The sequence below is a fragment of the Pristis pectinata genome, chromosome 17, assembly GCF_009764475.1.
Source record: "Pristis pectinata isolate sPriPec2 chromosome 17, sPriPec2.1.pri, whole genome shotgun sequence".
NCBI lineage: Eukaryota > Metazoa > Chordata > Chondrichthyes > Rhinopristiformes > Pristidae > Pristis > Pristis pectinata.
Genome location: NC_067421.1, coordinates 23,979,349 through 24,005,396, shown reverse-complemented (window position 1 = coordinate 24,005,396; position 26,048 = coordinate 23,979,349). Strand labels below are relative to the sequence as shown.

At 40.0% G+C, this 26,048-nt stretch overlaps 2 protein-coding genes across 3 annotated transcripts; one reads left to right on the top strand and one right to left on the bottom strand.

The window, feature by feature from the left end:
- Positions 1-1,193: 1,193 nt before the first annotated feature.
- Positions 1,194-16,493, top strand: LOC127579407 (N-acetyllactosaminide beta-1,3-N-acetylglucosaminyltransferase 4-like). 2 transcript variants are annotated; one of them, XM_052032187.1, is made up of 2 exons: positions 1,194-1,359; positions 10,695-16,493. In XM_052032187.1, the coding sequence occupies exon 2, from the start codon at positions 10,701-10,703 to the stop codon at positions 11,787-11,789; it is 1,089 nt and encodes a 362-aa protein (XP_051888147.1). In that variant the 5' UTR covers positions 1,194-1,359; positions 10,695-10,700; the 3' UTR covers positions 11,790-16,493. The 2 variants fall into 2 exon arrangements, with proteins under 2 accessions (XP_051888147.1, XP_051888148.1); XM_052032188.1 differs by lacking the exon at positions 1,194-1,359 and adding an exon at positions 1,502-1,615.
- Positions 16,494-16,723: 230 nt separating this feature from the next.
- On the bottom strand, positions 16,724-25,122 carry LOC127579291 (diablo IAP-binding mitochondrial protein-like). The gene is made up of 6 exons (XM_052031983.1): positions 25,052-25,122; positions 24,773-24,875; positions 22,381-22,509; positions 21,737-21,847; positions 20,760-20,856; positions 16,724-19,750 (listed from the first exon to the last, which is right to left on the bottom strand). Exons 1-6 carry the CDS (start codon positions 25,099-25,101, stop codon positions 19,524-19,526), a joined length of 717 nt encoding a protein of 238 aa, XP_051887943.1. The 5' UTR covers positions 25,102-25,122; the 3' UTR covers positions 16,724-19,523.
- Positions 25,123-26,048: the final 926 nt, after the last annotated feature.

Sequence of the window (26,048 nt, the reverse complement as noted above, 5' to 3'; positions counted from 1 at the left end):
AGAAAAATTGTGCTTGCTTTACTTATAAGACACTGCTATCAGCAGTTGCACTAGCATCGAGCCCAGTGAAGCTTTCATTGTGTGGAACTACGACATAAATACTTAAGTGAAAATGAAGAAGTGTACTGGACCTGAAACATTAACTGTTTCCATCTCCACAGATGCTGCCTGACCTGCTGAGTATTCCCAACATTTTCCTTGGTAACTTGTTTAGCTGCCTTGTTTTTTTGTTCCTAACTTTGTTATTTTAAATCTGTGCTTCCAGCAGGTTTCAGCCTTGCTGTCAATATTCCCTTGCATATGACATCATTCTTCTCTCCCATGAGAAAATGTCATGCCCCTTACAATTAGGACTATTTCATTCAAATGAACAATTTGCCTAAGAAATTCAAAGTTTAAACAGGAACAAATTTAGACATTTCAGAATATTTGGATACTTTTGAAGATACAAGATTTCTAGCTGTTTATATTAGAAATCAATTAAAACGTGGTGCTAATTTAATGTATTCCAATCTGCCTATATTTCATTTATGTCATATTATTCTCAAGTTATGTTCTGCTGCAAGATTATGTTCTCATTTTTATTTATTTCGCACATACTGAATAGAGAAATATGTGTTTACTTCTGACTCATTGTTCCTTTCTAGTCTGCTAGTTCAATTTTTAGCTTTTGATGTTCTTGAGAAAATGTCCCCTGCCTGCTCTATCTTTGCTTTACAACCATGCAGTTCTGCTACCATTATTTTAAGTATGTTTTGTGACCTGCTCTGCCTCTTTTATATATGCAGTTTAACCTAGGTTCTATACAATTCTGACAGCTTCTCTGTTTTTCAATTCTATTCCTCTGTAAACAAAGAGGAATAGAACTAGCTTCATTTGTTATCTTAGGGCCTTTTTCATCTGTGCTCCCAATAACTTTGCTATTTTTACTTTCCAAGAAGTAGATGACTTCCACGTTACGTTCACAGTTAATTTGTGGAAATATATATCAGGAAAAGGAACTTGTGCAGAAATGTTGCAGAAGGAAATTTAATAGTTATGTGTAAGGCAAAATTTCATAGATTATTAACAAATCTACTTCCTGATGTTTGATCCTTGTCATTGATTCACTACTAAGTACACTTTCAGTGTATGCATCTTTATCTCTGATCTCCATAGCTACACACTCTCAGGATCCCTGTGGAATGGGGTTTTCGTGCATGTCTCTGCATCGCACTGACGTTACAGTTCCTGTTACATGCAGCATGCAAGTAAACAGCACTGAAAGCTACCACATCCCCTACCTCAAGGGTTTTGATTTATTATTACCAGCTTGCAGCAAGGATTGTGAAAACCCAGCTGAGCTGAATTATTAACCTGGTAAGACCTAATCGCACCTTTGATAATGTTTGAGTCATTTCTGGTACCTAAAAATTGAACACCTAATCGCTGATATGGGTGTTTTTCTTCTGAGATGACTAGATGGCATTGGCAGCCTTTATTCTGTTTTGAGCTGGTGTTGAAGCAGTTAAAACAGAAGACTCTTAAAACTTAAACATTACTTTTAATTATTCTGATCATTCATCAATATATCATTGGAAGAATATTATTTTGCAACATATTATTACATCTTAAGGTAAGAGACCTATGGTAATCTTTGAAAATACTTAATGCTTATCACTTGTACTTACTACAAACATGTTTGCTTCTGATCTGTATTTACATTGGGCTCGATGATATGAATGCTGAAAACTAGCTTCAGTAACACTGGTGGGTAAATATGAGAAGTGCATGAGTAAGCAGTTGCCTTGAGTTGTGTTGCATTGTTCCACACAGAGTGGTGGAAAGAGTAATATTCTGTCACTCTGTAGGAAATTTAACTCCTTTGTGAAATGCAGATTTTTTCCCATGAGAAGCAAAACTTCATCAAAATTAAATCATCTGACCCAATTTCTTACAGGAGTGCAGAATGTAAATGCCTTTTGAATCTGGTTTACTGTCAATGTTTCCCATGCAAGATATACCTCTGTGAGCTGCTCTGTACTTTTTGCATGAGATGATTAATTTATCTTTCTGTGGGACCACAAGTGTGTGTGTGTGTCTGTGCCTGTGTGTCTGTGCATGTATGTGTGTGTGTGTCTGTGTGTGTGTTTATGTGTGTGTGTGTGTTTGTGCGTGTTTGTATCTGTGTGTGTGTCTGTCTGTGAGTGTGTGTGCCTGTGTATGTGTTTGTGTGTGTGTGTGTGTGCGTGCGCATGTGTTTGTATCTGTGTGTGTCTCTGTGAGTGTGCGTGTGTGTGTGTCTGTGCATGTATGTGTGTGTGCCTATGCATGTGTGTGTGTGTGTCTGTGTGTGTGTTTATGTGTGTGTGTGTGTTTGTGGGTGTTTGTATCTGTGTGTGTGTCTGTCTGTGAGTGTGTGTGTGTGAGAGATGCAAATTCACAGAAGGTGAGAATGGGAGTTCATTTATCTGAGGAAGATGTATTCTGTAGAGGTACATTTAATCTAAATCATCAATAGGAGGCAGCACTGAATCAGGAAGAGTGTTCCCACTTAACTATCACCACTTCAGATGAGGAGAAAAATAACAGGAGACAAAAGAAGTGACTGTCAGCCCTAACTCTGTGGGAAACACTCTTGTATCTGAGCCAGAAAGTTGCAGATTCAACTGCCACTTCAGTAATTTAGGGACAAAAATGTGCCTGATACTTCCAGTGCAGTACTAAGAGAAGTCCTATCTGTTGCTTATAAAGGATCTTACATTTCAAAGAAGGGCAGCAGAATTATTCCTGTCAGTTCAGTCAACATTACTAAAAGAAATCTGATCACTTTCACATTGTTGAAGCTTGCTGAGAGCAGATTGTTTGCCACATGGTTTATAAAACAACAGAGATTTTACTTCATTGGCTGTGAAACACTTTGGGATTTCTGAGATTATCTAAAATCTTCTTCTAATAGTCAATGCTTGCTGGTAGCACATTCACACATGCATGCACCATGTGTGCGCACACACACACAAACACACATACATGGACACACGCGCGTGCGCGCATACACACACACACACACATACACACACGCACACATGCACGCACACGCACACACACACACAGACAAAACTGCCATTATGTCCAGTTGTCAGAAGAAAAATGTACTGGAAGAATTGATCCTACACACTGCCAGATTTTATAGGGTTGAAAATGAAAAAAAAACTCCAGATGCTGGAAATGTAAAACAAAGATAGAAAACGCTCAACATGTTTAGCAGATCAGGCAGCATCTGTGAAAAGGATGTTTCAGGTTGAAGACTCTGGTCTGAGTGTTTCCAGCATTTTCCCATTTATAGAATTGCTGGGGAGGATTTAGACCAGTTTGGCAGGAGGATGGGAAGCTGAGCAAAAGTTCAAGAGAGAAAAGCAGGTCAGAAAATGGAAGGCAGAAAATTAGTGGGAGAACTTAGAAGCAGAGCAAACAAAGTTTGGAAAAACAGAAAGAATGAGAATCTACCTGTGCTTAACAATATTTATCTACATTCAAGAAGTATGTTCAAAAGATAGATGTGCCAGGGGCACAAATATACTCATGGAATTCTGATATTATAGCAATAATAAAAAATGGCTTAAAGGGAAGCAAGAATGGTAGTTTAATCTTCCTGGTTATAGGGTTTTCACATAATATAACAATGGGGATAAAAAAAGTGAGAGGATTGATAATACTAGTTAAAGAAATAATCACACCTTTGTTAAAGTAATCATCCAATGAGGCTATATGGCTTGAACTAAATAACATATAAAGGACAAACACATTATTGTGAGTGTATAGGAGACCTACAGACAATCTGGGGGAAATTAAGGACCAGGTCTGCAGGCAAATTTCTAACTAGTGCAAAAACACTAAGAGTGGTAAATCTTACCTGGGATTTGGTCAGGGTAAATAGTATCAAGAGCATAGAGTTCCTGTGTTGCATTCAGGAGAATGCAGTATATACAGGGAAAGGGCAAAGAGTAAGGGGTGAGAAACGGAGAGAGTTGACATCTTTGGATTTAATTTTAAGCAATAAGGATGGAAGGAATATTAGTGGGAGAGAACTGTTGTGATACTGAAGTTACATGTAAATTATTTAATTTAATTGAATTATTTAATTAAATTATTTAATGTAATTGAGTTAATTGGTTTATTCTTGTCACATGCACCGACGTACAGTGAAAAACGCCACATCAGTACATCAAGGTAATACAAGGGAAAAGCCATAACAGAATGCAGAATGTAGTGTTATAGTTACAGAGAAAATGCAGTGCAGGCAGACAAAAAGGTGCAAGGCCATGACGATGTAGATTGTGAGGTCAAGAGTCCATCTTATCATACAAGAGGTCCATTCAATAATCTTATAAACTGTGGGATGGAAGCTGTCCTTGAGTCTGGTGGTACATGCTTTCAGGTTTTTGTATCTTCTGCCTGATGGGAGGGGGGAGAAGAGAGAATGTCGAGGGTGGGTGGGGTCTTTGATTATATTGTCTGCTTTTCTGTGGCAGCAAGAAGTGTAGGCAGAGTCAATGGAGGGGAGGCTGGTTTTCGTGATGTGCTGATCTGTGTCCACAACTCTCTGCAGTTACTTACAGTCATTATGGGGGAAAGGTCAAATATAAAATAGGAATAGAAGTTGTAAATTGAGGCAAGGTCAATTTTACAAGGCTAGGAGTTGATTTAAGGAAGTGGAACTGAACCCAGCAACTTTTCTCAAAGCAGTGGAAAGCATGTTCTCACAAAGAAAATGCTCAGGACTTCCAAATCTTGAGCCTTCTGGAGACAACGTCCTTAGAAGGTAAGGTAATGGTAAAAAAGGAAGCTTATGTCAGATGTTGAGAACCTAATATGGCAAGAAGCCTGGAAAAGTGTAGAAAGTGTAGGACTGAAGTTAAAAGGGAAACAAGAAAAACAAGGAAACAGTATGATAAAACATTGGCGAATAAAGTTAAAGGAAATCCCAAAATATTTTCTAACTATGTAAAGAACAAGAGGATAACTAAGGAAAACATAGGGTCTATTGGGAACATAAAGGTAACCAGTTTGAGCAGGCAGATGGTATGGGTAATGTTCTTAATGAAAAGTTTGCAGGTGTCTTTACAAAAGAAGTGGATGACATCAATTCTGTAGATAAAGAGGAAATGTGTGAAATACTCATTGGGATAAGTATACGGGAAGTATGTTGAGGTTCAGTAATTTAACACCTTTACATAAGAACATAAGAAATAGGAGCAGGAGTAAACCATCTGGCCTGTTGAGCCTGCTCCGCCATTCAATAAGATCATGGCTGATCTGGCCATGAACTCAGATCCATCTGCCTGCCTTTTCCCCATAATCCTTAATTCCCGTATGCAAAAATCTATCTAACTGTGTCTTAAATATAGTTAATGAGGTAGCCTCTACTGCTTCCCTGGGCAGAGAATTCCACAGATTCTCTACTCTCTGGGAAAAGCAATTTCTCTTCATCTCCATCTTAAATCTACTCCCCCGAATCTTGAGGCTACGTCCCCTAGTTCTAGTATCACCTACCAGTGGAAACAACCTTCCTGCCTCTATCTTATCTATCTCTTTCATAATTTTATATGTTTCTATAAGAATCCCTCTCATTCTTCTGAATTCCATAGTCCCAGATGACTCAATCTCTCCTCATAGGCCAACACCCTCACCTCTGGAATCAACCTGGTGAATCTCCTCCGTACTCCCTCAAAGCCAGTATATCTTTTCTCAAGTAAGGAGACCAGAACTGCACGCGGTACTCAAGGTGAGGCCTCACCAGTACCCTGTACAGTTGCAGCATAACTTTTTGCAATTCATGCACAAGCACTCCCGAGTCTCTCTGCACAACAGCATGCTGCAATCTTTCACCATTTAACTAATAACCTAATCTAATTTTCCTTCCAAAGTGGATGGCCTTGCATTTGCCAACATTGTACTCCATCTACCAGCCCCTCGTCCACTCACTTAACCTATCTATACCTCTCTGCAGACTCTCCGCATCCTCTTCACAATTTGCTTTTCCACTCAATTTAGTGTCATCAGCAAACTTAGATACGCTACACTCGGTCCCCTCTTCCAAATCATTAATGTCTATTGTGAACAATAGTGGGCCCAGTACTGACCCCTGCGGCACCCCGCTCACCACTGATTGCCAACCAGAGAAACACCCATTTGTCCCAACTCTCTGCCTTCTATTGGTTAACCAATCCTCTATCCATGCTAATACATTACCCTCAACTCCATTCATCCTTATCTTATGGATAAATCTTCTATGCAGCACCTTATCAAACGCCTTCTGGAAATCCAAGTATACACCTGTTCTCCTCTATCCACTGCGCTTATTATGTCCTCAAAGAACTCCAATAATGTGTCAAACAGGATCTGCCCTTCCTGAATCCATGCTGTGTCTGCCTGATGGGACCATTTTTATCGAGATGTCTCGCTATTTCTTCCTTAATGATAGCTTCAAGCATTTTCCCGACTACAGATGTTAAGCTAACTAGCCTAAAGTTACCTGCCTTTTGCCTACATCCTTTTTTAAACAGTGGTGTGACATTCACTGTCTTCCAATCTGCCAGGACTTGCCCAGAATCCAGAGAATTTTGGTAAATTATCGCAAGTGCTTCTACTATAATCTCCGCCATTTCTTTCAGTACCCTGGGATGCATCCCATCAGGACCAGGGGACTTGCCTACCTTTAGGCCCACTAATTTCATCACTATCTCTTTAGTGACAACGATTGTATCGAGGTCCTCACCTCCCATCGCATCCATAACATCTCTATTTGGCATGTTAGACATGTCATCTTTGAAAATGGTTAAATCACAAGGGATGCTAAAAGAAGTAAAGGAGAAAGTTGCAGAGGCTCCAATTATTCAATCACCCCTGGCTGCTGGAGTGGTGCTGGAGAAGTGGAGGACAGACAATGTTTGTTGCTGTTTAAAAACAGAATTAATTAATTAAAAAGGAATTAATTCAGTAATTACAAGTGAGTTAGTTTAAATTCTGTGGTGGACAAATTATTGGAATCAATGCTGAGAGAGACAGTATAAACCTTCTTTCAGAAAGGCACAGTTTTATGATTGGATCACCATGGATTTATGAAGCAAAGGTCATGTCTTACAACCTTGATTAAACTTTTTGAAGAGGTATCAAGGAGAGTGAAGGAAGGAAGTGCATTTGATGTTGCCCACATGGAGTTGCCCAGCAATCCATCTTTGACAATGTTCCACATGACAATCAGTCTAAAGGTCCAGGGGACCCAAGGGAGAGTGGATCAGTGGCAGGAGGCAGAAGGTAATGGTCAATGGGTGTTTTTGTGTCCAAAAGCCTATTACCAGTTGAGTTACACAAGGCACATTACATGGTGCCTTGCTTTTTGTTGAGTACGTTAATGATTAAAACTTAAATATAGGGGGCTTGATAAAGACATTTGCAGGTGGTACAAAAATTGTTTATGCATTTGACAGTAAGGTAGAATGCTTTCAACTCCAAGATGTTATAAATGGTTCAGTTGGGCAGAAAAGTAGCAATGGAATTTGATCCTGAAAATAAAGAAGTTTTATTGGACACACAGTTAAATGGCTAAAGGGAGGGTCACACAAACAAAAGACCAGCACCTTACACTGAAAACACTTTTAATGTTGTAAGATGTCTAGACATTCTTTGCATATTTTATATGAAGCATTGAAATAAGACAGTCCAATGGATGATTAAATGTGGCTCTAAAATGAATGAAACTGTCTATTGTCAAGTTCAACAGAAGCAAAAGATCATGGCTGACCTTTTTTTACCTTATCATTGTTTTCCTGCACTTACCCCATAGCCCTTAATATCTAAAGGCTTTGATTTTTATGGTCTTTCTGGGATCTGGAGCCTACACAGTGGGATACTGTGGCAACTCTGAGACCTCCTTCCAAAAGGTTCATTTTCTTTACATTTCATAGATTGGTAAATTGGTTTATTATTGTCCCATGCACCAAAGTATAGTGAAAAACTTTGTTTTGCATGCCATCCATACAGATCATTTCATTACAACAGAGCATTGAGGTAGTACAAATTAAAACAATAACAGAAAGCAGAATCAAGTGTTACAGTTACAGAGAAAGTGCAGTGCAGGTAGACAATAAGGTGCAAGGCCATAACGAGGTAGATTGTAAGGTCAAAGGTCCATTTTGTCATACTAGGATCCCAGGAGATCCCAGGAGATTTTCATAAACTCCAACATTTGGGAGAGCAACGCTTTTATTGGAACTGAATTGAAATAGGCCACACTTTTCAGTAAACAGATCAGTTTACAATCTGAAAAAAGAAGAGAGATTGGCTTTAAAATACAGCTGGTCTCCAATGTTAAAATTTTGCCTAACAACTGTCTGAGGCAAACATGGATTAGTTCCCCATTTTTCACTACTGACATGGTATTGCTGGTATTGTTTTTATTCATCTTGAAATGAGGAAGGATTGAATTGAGCATTGGCAGAATTCAGACTGAGCTCCATCTTTCTAGAGAGTCAACGTTGCAATAAACCAAGAGCAGCTGGCCCAAAGGAAGTTTAATAAATTTACCTTTATTTTAAGAATTGGAAAATTGTGAGGCACAATTTCCTTTGAATTATTCTGGTGGGAGATAACGACACTCCTTATATTTATCTTGCCATCAAGCTTTAATTGTTTAGAAGTGTATTGAAGAATAATGTTTTCACCCAAACATTGGTAGAAAAATAGGTGCAATCAAAGCACCCATCTACTTCATGCTCCATTTGCTTGAACTTCTAAGAAGCATAACATCATTGATTTTATATATGACATCACAAAATGAGATCACTAACAAATATATTGACAAATATTCTTGAAGTTATTTTTGATAGAGTCTTCAATACCACCTTTAAAGCTAACCCATCGCCATCTCTTGGGTACCCTATTAAATAAATACAATGCACCATACAGCTTTCATCTGGAATTAGAGGTTTCACATTTAATGTGGAGAAAAGAAAGAGTTTCTTCTCTCAGAGGGCAGCGAACCTTTGGAATTCTCTACCCTAGATAGCTGTGGAGCCTGAGTTATTGAACATATTCAAGGCTGGGATAGACCTTCAGAATGTCACACTGAATTTTTTGGTCTAAGGGGAAGTCCAGGCTTATGAGGAACAGGCAAAATCAGATCAGCCACAATCTTTGAATGCCAGGCAGGCTTAAGGGTGTGTAATTGCCTATACTACTCCTGTTTCTTATATTTTTATGCATTATTTGAGCATAACTAATCCTTCCAATAACTTTTACAAAATCCTGGATTTCTATTATTATTAATTATAGTATATTTTTATAGGTGGCAGTGTTGAGAATTCTTGTTTTTTAGTATTAATTGGAAATAATTTTGTAAGGCTAGTATGAAAACAAGTTCAGCCAGCTAGTAGCATGTACAAAATTAGTAGCATGTACAAAATTAGCAGCATAAAACTAGTCAGGCTTATCCACCACTGATCAGCGCTGTCAAGTTGCTATCATTTTGCTGATTCAGAACCTATTTGAAGTAATTGTTTAACACTCCATATTCTAATTTTTATTATCAATGACATAAGGATTTAAAAAATGATTTGTATTGTGCCCTTCACAGTCTTGGGATATCCCAAAGCTCTTTACAGCCAAATAAATACATTTGAAGTGTAATTATTGGTCTAATGCAGGAAATGCAGTAGCGACATTGTGCACTGCAACTCCTAAAGCAGTTATATGACGTTGACCAAATAATCTGCCTTGGTGATGTTGACTGCGGGTTAAACGTTGGGGAGAATTCCACAACTTGCCTTTGAAATATCCACCTGAGAGAGCACATTGGTGTCGAACATCAGCAAAGAAACTTAGTGAATTCTCTTGGTGCCTGTCCTAGTGCTCCCAAGCAGTGCTACCCCACAGGATTTTCCCCATGTGCTCCGGTTTCCTCCCAAAGACATTCAAGTCAGTAGGTTAATTGGCCACGGTAAATTGCCCCTAGTGTATAGGTGAGTGGTAGAGTCTGGGGGCAGCTGATGGGAATGTGGGGAGAATGAAATGAATCTTTAAAGATCAGCACATACACGGTGGGCCAAAGGGCCTGTTTCTGTGCTGTGTGACTCTGAGTCTAAATTAGTTTTAGTTCTTGATACTATAATTGTACCTATATTTACATTTTAGATGGTTTGCCATTGAGATGATATTTTCATTCAGAAGAAAATTCATTCTTTTTAAAGTATTGTGAAAATAATTTGTCAGAATCTCCACATCAGTGATTGGCCCTTGAACTCTGGCAGTGTGTGAGATGCATGCTGGGAAATGTAGGGTCTGTACAGGATCTGAGACCCAGAGCAGGTCCATCAATCATTGGCCAAAGCTAAAGGGAGAATCATAAATCCATTTGTCAAAACAATCATCAAACGTTGCAATACAGATTTAATATTGCTGTGGCAATGCTTGCATAAAATGAAAAGAAAGTGGGAAATGTTTAAGTCATTACAAAGGTGCACATACATTAATATGACAGGATCCTTTGAAGGATACACGTAAGATCTTTTGTGAAGATAAACTACTTAAATTCAATGTATTAATCTGTGACGTATAAAGATTCTTCAGCACCAAGGGTAAAAATTTAAGATTCTTGATACATATGAGAGAGCATTCTCATTCTCATTCTCACTCTGTGTCCTTTTTCTGCTTTGCAGAGTGCTATGCTATGTCCTTTCAGAATGATTTTAAGGAAAAAAAGAAAAACACTATACTTTGCTTTGACTGCATCAGTTGTTTTGTTGGTTTTCAAGTGGCAAAGTAGAATACCAGCAATTGACAAGGATAATGAAAGAAAACATCGTGCTTTGGTTCCTGAAGTTACTAATAATGTGACTGAGACAAGCCTGTGCTTACCAAATAAAGCATACTTCAACCAGTCTGCAAAGCTACCCAAGGTATACCAGAACTTCTTGGAATATAAACACTGCAGGACTTTCCAAACTTTGCTGAAACCAAAGGAATGCACTGAAGAATTGTTTCTTCTATTAGCTATTAAGTCCATAGCTTCCAACATAGACAGACGAATCACAATTCGAAATACCTGGGGAAAAGCAGGATTTATCAATGGAGTTGAAATCAAACTGGTGTTTCTTCTGGGCGATACCAAGGACTTCCAAGGTCAGCCACTGCATCAGTTGTTGGCATATGAAACCAGGCGGTTTGGTGACATCCTTCAATGGGACTTCCAGGACAGCTTTTTCAACTTGACATTGAAGGAGATTCACTTACTCCAATGGTTTGCTGCAGACTGTCGCTCAGCAAAATTTGTTTTAAAGGGAGATGATGATGTCTTTGTGAACACCATGAACGTTTTGGAATATCTCAAGGATCTTGATCCAAATCAGGACCTCTTGGCTGGGCACATCATTTACAATGCGAAACCAAAAAGGAATAAGAAAATTAAGTATTTTATCCCTGAAATCATGTACAAACATAAAACATATCCCCCCTATGCTGGAGGTGGTGGTTATATAATGTCTAGGAAAACTGTGTTACGTCTGTATGAGGTAGCAGCCAAAATAGACCTTTTCCCAATAGATGATGTGTTTGTTGGGATGTGTCTGTTACAGTTGGGGATAAGGCCCACCTCACATATTGGTTTCAAGACGCTTGGTGTACCTAATGCATTTGCATTCCATCCATGTTTATATAAAGATCTCATTGTGGTGCACAAACTGAACCCAGCAGAAATGTGGATTATGTGGAGTTTAGTGACTGACACAAAATATAATTGTGCAAAGATACAGTGAGAAGAGCACCAATGAATTTGAACTTGAGAAAACCTCTGGGATAAGCGCTGAGCTGGCGGGGTACTGAGAAACTGAAAGTCAATAAGATGCTTTAATAAAATCTGTTTTATAAAGCACTGATGGTAACATTTAAGGGCAAGAATAACAGAAATGAAGAGAGTGGCATAGTATGGGCTCAATTCCCACATTTTGTGCATTTTGTGACAATAGAATTGCTGTAACTCAATCTGTTGTTCTGTTTAGCACTGTAAGCTATTTCTGTGGAAGAACATTGGAAATTCTGTGAGAAACTTCAGAGCGATCTTAAATAGGAATAGCATGGGAACAAATATTTCAAATGCAGTTTCAACAGTCAATTGCATTTACATGTTCCTTTAAAATAATTGCATGTGCTTTATCACTTCCCAGGTGAAGAGAACATCAGAGCACCAATAGACACTGGCTTCTACTATATTTTATTCTGCTTTTCTTTCTTATTCATTTATGGGCCATGGTCTTGCTAACAAGGCCTGAATTTATTGTCCATCCCAAGTGCCCTTGGGAAGATGGACTATGATGTTTGGTGTTGTGAAGGTACTCCTGTAGTATTGATGGGGAGGGAGTTTCACGACTCAGGCCCAAGGCTGGTGGCGGAATGGCTGTACATTTCCATGTCAGGATGGTTTGTGACTGGGAGGTGTACTGGGAGTTGCTGGTCTGCCTGTCCTTCCAGGTATTAGAAGTCACAGGTTGTGAGTTGCTGTTAAATTAGCCTTGGCATGTAACTTGTATATACTGCAGCCATGGTGTGCTGGTGGTTGGTGAAGTGAATGGTGGTGAATGGGGTGACAACCAAATGGGTTACCTTGTTCTGGAAGGTGTTGAGCTTCTGGAGTACTGGTGAACCTGCACTCAACCAGGCAAATGGAGAATATTCCATTACTCTCTTGCTTTGTGCCCAAAGTGTAAAAACTTTGAGTCAAAAGGAATTCTTGAGGGAATTCACTGGGGAATACCCAGCCTCTGACCTGCTCACACACTACTATATTTAGGTCATTCCACTCCTCTGATTTTCTCCTCCAATTTTCTTTTGAAGACATTGACTCTCTCACAGAACCATACTTGTACAAATTGTGTTCAGCTTCACTTTGGTAGGGGACTCTTCAAGTGTGAGAGTTAACAATGAATGCTGACAAACTGATCTATAAAATTATGAGAAGCATAGACTGGGTAGACAGTCAGAATCTTTTTCCCAGGGCAGAAATTGCAAACACCAGAGGACATGTTTTTAATGTGAGAGGAGGAAAGTTTAAGAGAGGTGTGTGGGGCAAGTTTTTTTTAAACAGAGAGTGGCAGGTGCCTGGAACGGGCTGCTGGGGTAGAGGTGGAAGCAGACATGATAGTGACATATAAGAGGCTTTAAGATAGGTGCATGAACAGACAGAGAGTGGAGGGATATGGATCATGTGCAGGCAGAAGAGGTTTAGTTTAATTTTGCATCATGTTCAGCACAGACATCGCAGGCTGAAGGGCCTGTTGCCATGCTGTACTGTTCTTTGTTCTATAAACAATCAACCTGTTAAGTATGGAATAGCTGATTCTAATCCATACCTCTCCTGATGATTGCATCCTCACATCAGTAGGGGTCACCTCCATTCATTCAATCAAATCACCAACCCAGATTTTATCACCCATTCCCTCCCACGAACCCCATTATATCACCACCGCCAGCACCCTGATCATTAGTTTCCTCTGACTTATACAGTATGTTTCGATTAGACTGTCCCCATTTGATGCCCGTCATCTCGGTTTACACTGGAATTTAGCAAAGAAAAATTCAGTGCAGGATCCTGCAAATCACAAAGATGTTTAGCCATTGGGAGGCCAGGTGTACAATGAGGAAAAGGCTGAGAAAGAATTGGAGAAGAATAAGTAACCCAAGGAAAAGTGTGTATGAGGGGCATGAAGAGAAAGATGAAAACAGTGGACAACAACCAAAAACAGGGGAGACAGGGGCTGAAGAGAAGCCCAAGACATGTTAAGTATTAGAGGAACAATTTATAATAGAGCTGACGTTAGCAATATCGCATGTAATATTTGTAAAATTTGTGAACACAACCCTTCACACGGTAGTGTAGTGGTTAGCGTAATGCTATTACAGCGCCAGCGACCCGTGTTCACTTCCGGCCGCTGTCCGTAAGGAGTTTATACGTTCTCCCCGTGTCTGCGTGGGTTTCCTCTGGGTGTTCCAGTTTCCTCCCACATTCCAAAAGACATACAGGTTAGGAAGTTGTGGGCATTGCTATATTGGCGCCGGAAGTGTGGCGACACTTGCGGGCTGCCTCCAGAACAGTCTACGCAAAAGATGCATTTCACCGTGTGTTTTGTTGTACATGTGACTAATAAAGATATCTTATCAAAAATTGATAGAAGTAACTTCAATGCAAGAATGATTGAAAGATAATTGTTCAAAAGGTTATTGATACACTTTATGGAAAGGCTCAACAGAAACTCTCCAAGATATCAACTGAGACTCAATGGGCAGCACCCCTGCTTCTGAGTCAGGAGGTTTCGTTTTGAAGTCTCACTGCAGAGCCTTGAGTGCAAAAACCTACATTATTGTTGTAGGACAGCAGAGGGAGTGCTGTCGTTCAGGTGAGGTGGTATACTGAAGCTGTATCTGTTTGAAACAAAAACAGAAATGCTGTGGGCGGAGAAACCAGGATCTGTTTGTTCAGATGTTTGTAAAAGATCCCATGACATCATTTTTGAAGAGGAAGGGGGTTATCCTTCAGTTTCTGGCCAATAATTATCCCCCCAGCAACTTTTCAAAAAACCTATTCTTGACGCATTGCATTGTTTCAGGATATTGTGTGATATGGTTGCAGCACTTCCTACACTGAACAGTGTCTGTGCTTCAGAGAGACTTCATTGGCTGTAAGTCACTTTGTGGCCTTGTGAAATGGAGATCTTCCCCTTGGAACTCATTCACTTGAAGACTTCATTGATTTGAATTTAAAGTAAAATAAAACATTAATATTTTATTATCTAAAGTTAAATATGAGTTGGCAAAATGTCTTCCCATCTACTTTGGTTTTAATTGCTGGATGTTCCTAAATTCTTCAGTTAACAGGACATGCTGTCTTAGTATATCACCAAAGAAGCTATTTCCAACAAAATAATTTAAGATATGATTAACTGGCTGATTGATTTTTTTATATATTTCTTGCTGGTTGTATTTCACCTTATGTTGGTTCAGTTAACTTATCAAATATTCCCAGGAAGTTGCTCTATAGTGCCTTCACTTTGATGGGGCTTTTAACCTATAAGAATGGACTGGAGTGTTGTTTTAACCAATATTGTGATATTTAATGCTCAGTGTTCAATAATGCAGTCATACAAGCACCCTTAACAATCTGAGAGGTCACAGCGATGTAGGCAAAAGCTTGTTTTCTTCAGAGCTAAAAAATATCTCTTGCAGTTCATTTATTTTCCACTCTTTCATTTTAGGAATTATTGATGGGTTATTTACCCACACTCTATTCAGTAATTCCATTGGTACTTTTTCCATGAAGATTCTAGCTGAGATTTTTAGGGTTAAACAATCACAAGGTTGTTGATGAATTGACACTTAATGTATGTCTGTGCACTGCTTAAATACATATTTTGCACAACAGGTGGGAACTTTTACCCCCACATTCCTTCAGTTATGTTCACAACTTTCTAAAACATTGAGGGAAGATCTAGAATAAATCTAACCGTTAGATTTCATCCTCTTAAACTCATTCCAACCTGGATGTCACATTTTCCCAAGTTAAACCTTGGTCCCAACCCTGGCCTCACCCACCATCATCACCAAGATTTCTTACTGCACTTCTATACCACCTATCTCCTTCTCTACCTCAACCCACTTGCTGCTGAATCACTCATCCATCCCTCTGTTACTTCTGTTACGGACTCAGTGAATGTCCCTTTTAGATTGTGTGTGTGTGTGTGTGTGTGTGTGTGTGTGTGTGTGTGTGTGTGTGTGTGTGTGTGTGTGTGTGTGTGTGTGTGTGTGTGTGTGTGTGTGTGTGTGTGTGTGTGTGTGTGTGTGTGTGGCGTGCTTACGTCAATAGAAAATAAAGGACGTAATGACGTTGTTGAAGAAGTCAGAAGAGAGAGAGAAGGGAGAGAGACACCAGCCTGCTAGTGTTCTCTATCGATGGATGAGAAACAATAACTGTGTCTGCCACTGAAATCCATGTATGGAAATTGGAAGTAATCCGGTGGAGTTCACTTTGTTGCTGACCTGTAGAAGGAAACGGGTATTTGTGTGGACGCCCACGATTCGGATGCTTTTCGGGGTGAGGAAGTCACTACCGAGTAAACACTGAAGTGTCGTTTGGGTTCCATCGTGGAACATTTGGATTTCGTATTTACTCTCCCTATGTTCTCTACATCTACGTCTTATCTTCAGACAACGGTGGTTGTTGAAGAAGCCTTTGCTCATGTTTCACCTTATGGCTTGCGGAACTGAACTTTAAGAACCATTCCTGGACTTGGAGTTTGGGACTTTGTCACACACACACACGAAGAGTTTAGTTTTTGGGGTTAATGTTCAAGGTTTAACATTTTTGAATTCTAACATACTAACATTTTTACTTTTATTTTACGTATGGTCATAAGTAGTGATTAATAAAATAGTTTTTAACACTGAATCATGCTCAGTGTGTTTCTTTTGTTGCTGGTTCATGACACTTCTAGATTTGTCCATCCAAAGCATTCCAGGCTGACACCCCCACTCTTCTCTTCATAAACATGAAGTTTTCCAAAATCCTACTGTTCATTCCACACCATTCCATTCATGCAATGCTTCCTTTTAAAATCCCTCCCTCCCCAATGCTGTACCCTCCTCCATCCTTCCAATTCTTGCACAATATACTATGTTGAAAGATGCCTTATAAATACAACTTATTATTAAAAAAGTAACATTTATTTCTTCTTGTTAAATGGCATCAGTGACATGCATTTGCAACATTCACCAGTCACTGAACCAGGCTGCATTTCCAATTAATGTTGTTAGTCAAGTCTTGAACACAGTGCAAATGAATGCAGAGCTACATTTTGCTGTAACCATTACGTAGTGGAAGATGTCCCCCCAAATTGTGCTGGGGTATCCCATTACAGAAATTATCACCTATTAAGATGATATTCACACTAGTTATCCAAACAGTTTCACTAAAAATAAATATATTCCACAGCTAGTGTGTGATAGATGTAGCGGTGTGAGAAGCAGTATCATCAAAGAGCATCATTAGCATTAGTGGCAAGAGATAATATTTGAAAAAAATCTTAGAAACCACCAAAGGATGACTAAAAATGAGGGAGAAAACAAATCAGGAGAGTAAACTAGCAAGCAATATAAAAACTGACAGAAACTTTTACAATTATATACAAAAGGTAGAAAGTAGCCAAGGTGCCCTTGAGGATGAGACTGTGGAATTAATAATGCAAAATAAGGAAATGGAGAGATTCTGAACAAGTATTTTAGATCTCACTTCATGCTGCAACTAAAGGGGTACCACATGGATCAGTGCTGGGGCCTCAGTTCTTCACAACCTACATTAATAACTCAGATGAAGGGTCCAAAGGTAATGTGGATGAATTTGAAGAACTTACAAAATATGTAGGTTAGCAAATGGAGTAAAGGGACATTGATAGGTTAACTGAACAGGCAAAAATTCAGCAGATGGAGAATAAGTACAAAATAAGAAGTTGTCCATCTTGGGTGGAAGAATAGAAAAGACAAATGTTTAAATGGATACTATAGGACACTGCTGTATGGGGGTGGGGTGGGAGGAGGAGGTCTCTAATACTCGAAACAAGCTGGCATGCAGCAATTAGGGAGACCAACACAATGTTGGCCTTAATGGAGTATAAGAGTAGGTAATTTTTGCTATCCGTGTACTTAGACTTAGAGTACTACATATAGCTTTGGCCACCTATTGTAAAGAATGATGTATCCACTAGAGGCAGCTCAGAGAAGATTCAAAGGCACAAAGTCGAGTTCCAGTACGGGTCATGAAAAGGATGCACAGAGGCTTCAGTGGGATTTAAGCAGGTTAAGTGAAAGGGTGAGAACAGGACAGATGGAATATAACATGGACAAATGAAAGATCCCACACTTTTATAGGGACAAACAAAAGACTTTAAAAATGATTGAAAGATGTTGGTGTCCTAGTTCACAAAGTTAACATCCAGGTACAAGCCGCAATTAGGAAGGCAAACAATTTGATAGCCCTTACTGCAAGAGGATGAGTAAGAGAGTAAAGAGCTCTATCCAGAAATTATACAAGGTCCTGGTGAGAGTAGACCTGGAACATTACGTGCAGGTCTGGTCCGCAACCACGGTCCACCACATTGACTTCAGGGATGTGGTGCCTGAGAGGTCTAGCAGTTCTTAGTTTAGAAGAATGATCTCATTAAAACATTCAGAATTCTAATGGGATTTGAAAAGGTAGATACAAGGATCATGCTTCCCTCGGCTGCACCTAACACCAGGGATCACAGTCACAAAATAACTAATAGGTCCTTTTCGGCACAGACAAGAAGAAATTGAATTCTTTGGAATTCTTTATGCAAGGCAGTTGTAGAACCTCAGTCGCTGAGTATATTCAAAGTAGAGATTGAAAGGTTTTTGGATATTAAAGAGAATTAAAGGATCATAGGGTTAGTACAGGAAAGTGGCACTAAGCTAAAATACCAGCCATGACCTTAACAAATGGTGGAACAAGCACGAGGGGCCAATTTCTCACATTTATGTTCTTCTTCATGAGGTTGATTCCTGGGTTATAAGGGAAGATCAATGACCTCTCATTGAAAAACAAAAGGCAATCACATTGAAGCACAGGATTCTAACATAATTTGTCAGGGCAGATGCAGAGAGAATGTTTCCTTCTGTGAGGGATCTAGAACTAGGTGGTGAAGTTTCAGAAAAAGGAGTCACCATTTTAAATAGAGACAAGGATGAATTTCTTCTCAGTACAATCCTGGCTGATCTGTCCCAGACTTCATCTCCTCTGCTCTGCCAGCTCCCCCAAAGCCCTCACTTCTTCAATCTTTCAAAAATGTACCTATTTCCTCTTTAAATACCCCTTGTGATCTAGCCTCCAGAACATTCAGGGTCTCTTGACTTCTCAATCTACTCACTATTACCTTATTGTCTACCTGCATTGCACTTCTCTGTAATTGTAACACTTTATTCTGCATTCTGTTATTGTTTTCCCTTGTCCTATCTCAATGCACTATTGTAATGAATTGATCTGTACGAACGGTATGCAAGACAAGTTTTTCCACTGTACCTCGGTACATGTAACAATAATAAACCAATTTACCAAAAAAAAAGGACAATTGAAATAAAGAGTCAGAAAACAGATTCAAGGATGGGACTGGTCCTTCTATCTTGCTCAGCATTTTGCTTAACAGAATAAACTATTTCAATGTTATTTGGGGGTCACTGTGATGACTGAAGCACCCTTCACTCCTTTAAACAACATTTTTTTGAAAGAAAGAAAGAGCAAGAATCATTACTATAAGAAATTCTATTTGTGAGTAGTTTGAGAGGACTTAGAGTAATTCGTAAAGTTTCTACAAAAATTACCTATTACAAAGTTATTGATACAATTTACAAATGTCTGCAGTCCAGTTAACTTAAGCCTACACATCCACAGTCCACTCGACATTATAGGGTTGTGAATTAATTACTAATATAGACTAGTCTTCCCGCAGATATTGTTCAGGTATTTCCTCTTCGTTTGTTGGCTGTAGAGCAGTCTGCTGCGTGCCTTTAACTGAAGCCTCTTTCCCCTTGAGATGAATTTCTTCCACCTGAACTTCAGCCAACTTAGCCTCAGCTTTCAGGGCCAGTTGTTTTACTTCATCCACCTGACTTTGTGCCAGCTGCACGTGTGTGTGCACAGACACCGAGGTCGGATCGGCACCTGGGGAAAGAAAATTACGGGTATGTTATTTAGAACGCACTTGGCCCAAAGATTCATGGAAACCATTCATGGAAACTATCACTCAAAAGGCTGCGAGTTGATTATAATTTAGAACCAAGTTCCAGCGATGGGCAAGGGTATCAAAGGCTACGGAGCAGATGTCGGTGAATGGAATAGACTAGCTGAGTTCAAACTGAAATGAAAATACTGATGAGCTAAATCATTTAAATGTATTAAATTTACTGTTATGGGAAGAGGTTAGGAAGTGAAAAATAGGCAGGAACAAAATTATCTGATTGAAGGTGGCAGCAATATGGTTTTTTTTAAGCCCAACAAATCTTTTTAAACTATTGCAAGGGTCCCAGAGAGAAATAAGGCTGGATATACAACCCTGCTTCTAACTGACAGGGGTCTACAGAACAAGATCATCCAGATTTATGTTTAACTCACTTCCAACATGGCACAGGTTCACAAATTTACCCCAAAATAACTAAACCTCACCAATCAAAGGGATGCCTGCTCTTAAACATATAAAACATCACACTGGAACTGCAAGCCCTCTTCTGGTGTTGGAATTTTCATGCTGATACATTAGAAATTGGCACCAAATCAGTCAGATGACTTCTCCCCTTTCCCTTTCTTCATTGGCTTACCTGACCTACACAAAATAAGGGTGGGTTGACCCAATTCTGCTCCCAGAATCTGGAGTGAGTTGATGGGAATATGGGGAACATTGCTTTACTGGGAAAATTAGTGTGAAATGGGATTACTCTGTGTAGACATGATTAGCTGAAATGGCTTTGTTCCATGTCATAAGGAAATATGGAAATTCTTCAGTGATGTTATATTTAATTTTACACAGTCCAGCTATTTACACTACAAGGCAAATTGGAAGGTAACATTTAAAAATTATTATTTCATGTAATCAGATGGTAAAATGGCACAGTCTTTGAATTCTCACTAAATATTACATCTAAACTAAGCAACTGCAGCTCCAACACACACATACCTGTTTGATATGCAGCCTCTGCTGCCATTTCACACAGGTGGACTGCAGTCATCCACTTGGTCTCAAAACTGAGATATTTCTCCTGCTTCTCTTTCATCTGCAATTACCCAACAAAAGACAACTGTTACACATCACAAGCAACTTATCTGAAAATAATACAAAGAATATACATTGACACTAATAAGGTGGTTTTTCAATGGGCAGCATTCTGTTGTAATTTTATCCTTGTTCATTCGTTTCCTTCCACAGCCCAAAGATGTGCTGCTAGGTAGGCTACTGTAAACTCGCCCTTGATGTAGGTAAGTGGCGAAAGAACAAAGGGGAGTTGATGGGTACAAGTTGCAGGCCTACAGGGAAGCAAGGACAGGGGAAAATGACTGGTAATATTTGTGTGCTGGGAGTCAGGAAGGACTCAATGGGATGAATGGCTTCCTTCTATGCTGTATTAAGTAAAATGCAGGGCTGTCAATCATGTCCAGCAGGTCAAGCTGTGCTTATGGAGATAGAAACACAGCTAATGTTACTGATGAATAACTTACTACAGAAGTAGCCAATTCTGATATAGAAACCAGGCTGTACAATTCCACAGCACCTGGAAGGCTACACTGTGCCCAGATGGAAGAGGAGTTCTTCAAGCTCATGTTGGACCTCATTATAAGAGAGCAGGATGCCCTCTCTTCACTGGCATACCTGACCTAAACAAAATAATGATGGGTTGACCCAATTTTGCTCCAAACTCAAAAATGCCTTAACTGTATATTTCCTCTGGCGATTGTGGGTAATGGAATGACTGGAGTTCTGTTCGAGGTTAGAAATAAAGGGTCATTTTGTGGCCAAATAGAGAAGGTTTGCCTTGGAGTAGATTGTTGTACATGGAGGCCTTTGGTTACTGATGGTGGAAAGCTGAAACAGGGAAACGTTCTCTGCCCATGGTGGCTTCAAAACAGACAAATCTGAGAGGAGGCTTTGAAAAATACCTTTACACGAGCTTCAATGATGACTTGCCAAATGGCATCTTCTTCCTTTTCACTTAGCTGGCCCGTTAAGCCATTATACCTCTGTTGAAGGGAGATCAGGGTGTAGACTGCCTAGAACATACAAAACTTATTTCTTTAAAAAATAGACATTAAATGCATGTTTCCTTAATCTGCACCTTAATCTAACAGCAATTTAGTTATGTTTTGAATACTGAAATTAATCATTACAATTCTCTAAAGAGTAGTGTTACTCAATGGAAATAATGGAATTTTCATTTTATTTTCTTGAGTTACATACATCATGTTTTCCAACTATGTTGCAGATGCAGTAGCCTCCTAAAGCCTACCTTCTACACGGACATAACTGGAAAACCCATCTTATCAACCACCACAAAGAATGTAAAGTGTCCAAATTTTATTTCAAAACTTCAGTACAGGAATAAAAACCTGCCACTACTGGCTAGACATCTCCCATTAGAGTGAAGGGAAGTTTAAGGTACCATAAAGTGCCACTGCTCTGGCCAAGCGAGTAAAAGAAGCAGTGCAATGATAACTGCCGAGGAAGGAGAAAGTTATATGCATTGTAACTTTACAATTTTTACCAAATATTTAGCAAAAACAAAAAGCAATTCGGCTTTACGCACCTTAGTATATTCTGTCAAAGTATCAATTAGTGCAAAAGTAGTTTGTGACAGAAAGGTATTGGTACCATCCGTAACCAATGAAACAGCACGTTTGATTAAATCTTCATGATTGAGAGATGTAGGTTGATGCTATGGAGGAAAATATACAATTTTTTTTTTAGATATGACTCCTTCCATTTGGAAGCTGCTGCAGCAGCATTTTGTTAGTAACCACACCCAAGCAAGTGCATTGAATCATGAACACATTATTTCAGTTGAACAGTTTCATTTAATTAAATCATTTGAACAAGTCACTATTTTAGGTAGCTGCATTTAAACATGACTGAAAACTTAAATTTAATCAATGTTAACAAGATAGCAGCAGATTTAGCAGATTTACCAATCACAAACACATTGATGAATTTAAATACCATGCTATTGGAAAATATTTTAAAAACTCAGTGAGATATGTCAATAGACGTGTGGAAAAATCTGGGAGGTTTTTTTTAAAATACCTTTGTTGGTTGGAAAGAAAAATGTCAATGCAGCAAGAATATTTATACATGTGGAAAAAAAAATCAATATTCACCACCTGTAAGCAATGTTAGTCTTCTAATGCTCATGCATCTTGCTGACAAAATCTGCTAAGCCCAGAATGGATAAGTTACATGTAATGTGACTCTGGATAACATCTGAAAACATAGGTATATTTTTTAAAATAAGTCAAGTCAATTACTAGTCAAGTACAAAGATTCTTTTGATCAAAAACTAGGAAAAGCACTTTAAAAGGTTTGGTTAATGTGAAATGAAGTGCTTTTAATGAAGTCCTGATTTTTACCCTTGCAGAATGGTCGTACATGATAAATTCCTGCTGGACCAATACCTTGTTTAAGGAGGCCAGTGTAAATCCGATGCAACCAAACTAATGAAGAAAAAAAAAATGGATTTTGCCATGGTTACCACGGAGATAAGCTGTTAAGGAATTCACCCAGTTACAGAAGTACAAAATAATATAAAATTTGGTCAGTTGGCCCCTCAAGCATGGCCCACCATTCAATATAACCATGCCTGGTCTTCCTCAGGCCTCGTCTCCTATTCTGTGCCAGTTAGGGACAGTTGATAGGCTAATGAAGACAGAGAGAACATGAACAAAAGAATATAAAAACTATGAATTGAGATCTGTTAGAGAGAGTGCAAAAAAGCACAAAAGAATGCAAAAACTGCAAAACGCAGAGCCATGGGTAATGAACAAAAGGTTAGACTGTGTGACTGGAAAGAGGACAAAGAGCTGAGCCAGTATTACAGATGGGTGACCTACAGCAGAAATGGCCAGTTCTGATACTGAGAAAATAAGTTATTGAAAGTGTAAAATTCTGTACAGATGTGCTGTTCCTCAAGCTTACTTTGGGCCTTTTTATAAAAGGCAAGAGTGGGAGCAGAACAAGTAAAGTAACAGCCAACAGAAAGTTCAGGGTCACTGAGCAAAATGAATGTACGTTCCACAAAACGGTCACCCAATCTGCAGTCAGTTTCTCAAATGAAGAGGAGACTACATTGAAAGTCCTGAATGTAACACACTAGGTGGGAGAAGTGCAAGAGTATTACTGCTTTACCTGGAAGGTGTTGGGTCCCTGGATGGTGGGAAGGGAAGTGGTAAGTGGACAGGTGTTGCATGGGAAAGTACCTTAAGAAAGGAAGTGTTCAGTGCAGACAGAAGAACAGACCAGATGCAAAAGGAATGGTCCCTTTGGAATGCTGAAAGGAGAAGGGAGGGGAGGAGGTGTCTGATGATGGAAACTTGCAAAGGATGATTTATTGAATGTAAAGGATGGTCTGATAGTAAGGGGGACAGGGGGAACTCTGTCCTTGCTCTGTTCAAGATAGGCGAAGGCCAAGGTGTGGGAAATAAATAAGGTGTAGCCAAGGGCTCTGTCAATGGTAGAGGAGAAACCATGGTTCTGGAAGGAGGAAGTCATCTCAGATACAACTGCATGGAAAGTTTTATCACTTAAGATACAACATATGCTACTGAGTGTTACAACAAGCTCTCGGGGTGTTGCAGCCTACTTCTGTTCCCATTCCTTTCAGAAGTTCTGCTTTTCACGTCTCTGCATATTGATTCCCTGGCCAGACTTCCCAAGATGGATCACGTAACTACAACATCCTACCAACAGGACTGATCCAAATTATCCAATGGTGCCTCGCAAAATAGGCCAAAAGCGTTTGAAACGTTTGATTTTGAGTGTCAAAATTACACAAGAATATTAATTGTTGCTATCAGGCTGCACGCCCTGGTTTTACTTCTCCCAAACAGTGAACTTACGTAACATCAGCTAGCATTCACGGTCCGAACTACCTGTAGGAGCAACTACATTTAACAAGATGTAACAACTTCGGAAAGGCTGGGGTGTACCTGTGAAATGGGAACGGCGGCCAGCGTCGCTCCCAGCCCCAGTGCCACCTTCTGCCACCTTCTAGCGGGGATCCTGTGCTGGGACAACGCCAAGAAGAAGGACCTTCACAAAGACAAAATAGACGTGGGTGAAAGTCGGCAGCAGTGGGGCCGCGACCGCCCGGGAGCAGAGTCCCCGGGATGGGGGGGGGGGAAAGACCCCGCAGGGGGGAGGAGCCCCGGGGAGGAGGGGGCGACCCGGCAGCCCCGCCGCTCACCCGTTGGAAGGGGAGACGTTACCTCGTCAAACGGCTACACGGACGCATCCACCTATAGAAAGACGCAGCCATTGTATCAACGTTCCAAGCACCGACACGTCACCACGTCGGAAGGGTAAACGCAGTCACGTGACCCAATGTGAGTGACGTAGGCTGCGGGAACTGCCCGGCCGCTTTACCCCCGCTGGAGGTGCCTGAGGTCCCTGCGGCCGACGCTCCCCGTGTTCCGGGCACCGTGCGGGCTTTTCCTTTAACGTTGCCTGGTTTTTAATGCCCGCAGATGATGCTGTTTTACAGTCAAACACTTTGTGTTCACTTTGCAATGTGTATTGTGCTGGAAGTCGCAATAGTTACCTGGAAGTGACTTGTTTTATTTCACGGTCAATCACTTTAGCTTAGGAAAGATGTATTGTCCGAGGAGGCAACTCTGAGAGGGTTCACTGGGATTCCCAGTGTGGAGGCTTCATCTTGCGAGGAGAGGTCTGCACTGGGTGGAGTTTGGAAGAACGGAAGGTGCTCGATGTGGTGAACTTGGGCTTCCCGATTGGGGCTGTGAAAATGCTGAGTAGCGGGCAACGGAGGGTCTGTGACCAGCTGATCTAGACTGGAGGAAGGTGAACAGCAGCCGTCCCGAGGGATTGGTGTTAAGACCGTTACTTTTTTCTGTTCTGTGTTGATGGCTCAGAGTTGGGAATGAAAGTCCTGTTGGGAATGCAAGCCGTCATTTTTTAAAATAAAAACAGAAAATGCTGGAAATGTTCAGCAAGTCTTTGTTAAATCAATAATGTCCCGATTTCGACCCAAAAACTTGACAATTCCTTTCCTCGCACAGATGCTACTCAATCCAGCAGATTGATGGTTGCTCCAGGTTCCAGTATCCGCAGTTTCTAGTATCTCCTTTGTTAAATCAATGTCCGAGTTGCCACGCTAGTGCTGAGCCGCAGATTGGGCGATGTGGTGGTGATCTGCTGAGGGTGTTTGCAAAAATCTTGTGTGTGTGTGTGGGGTGGGTGTTAACA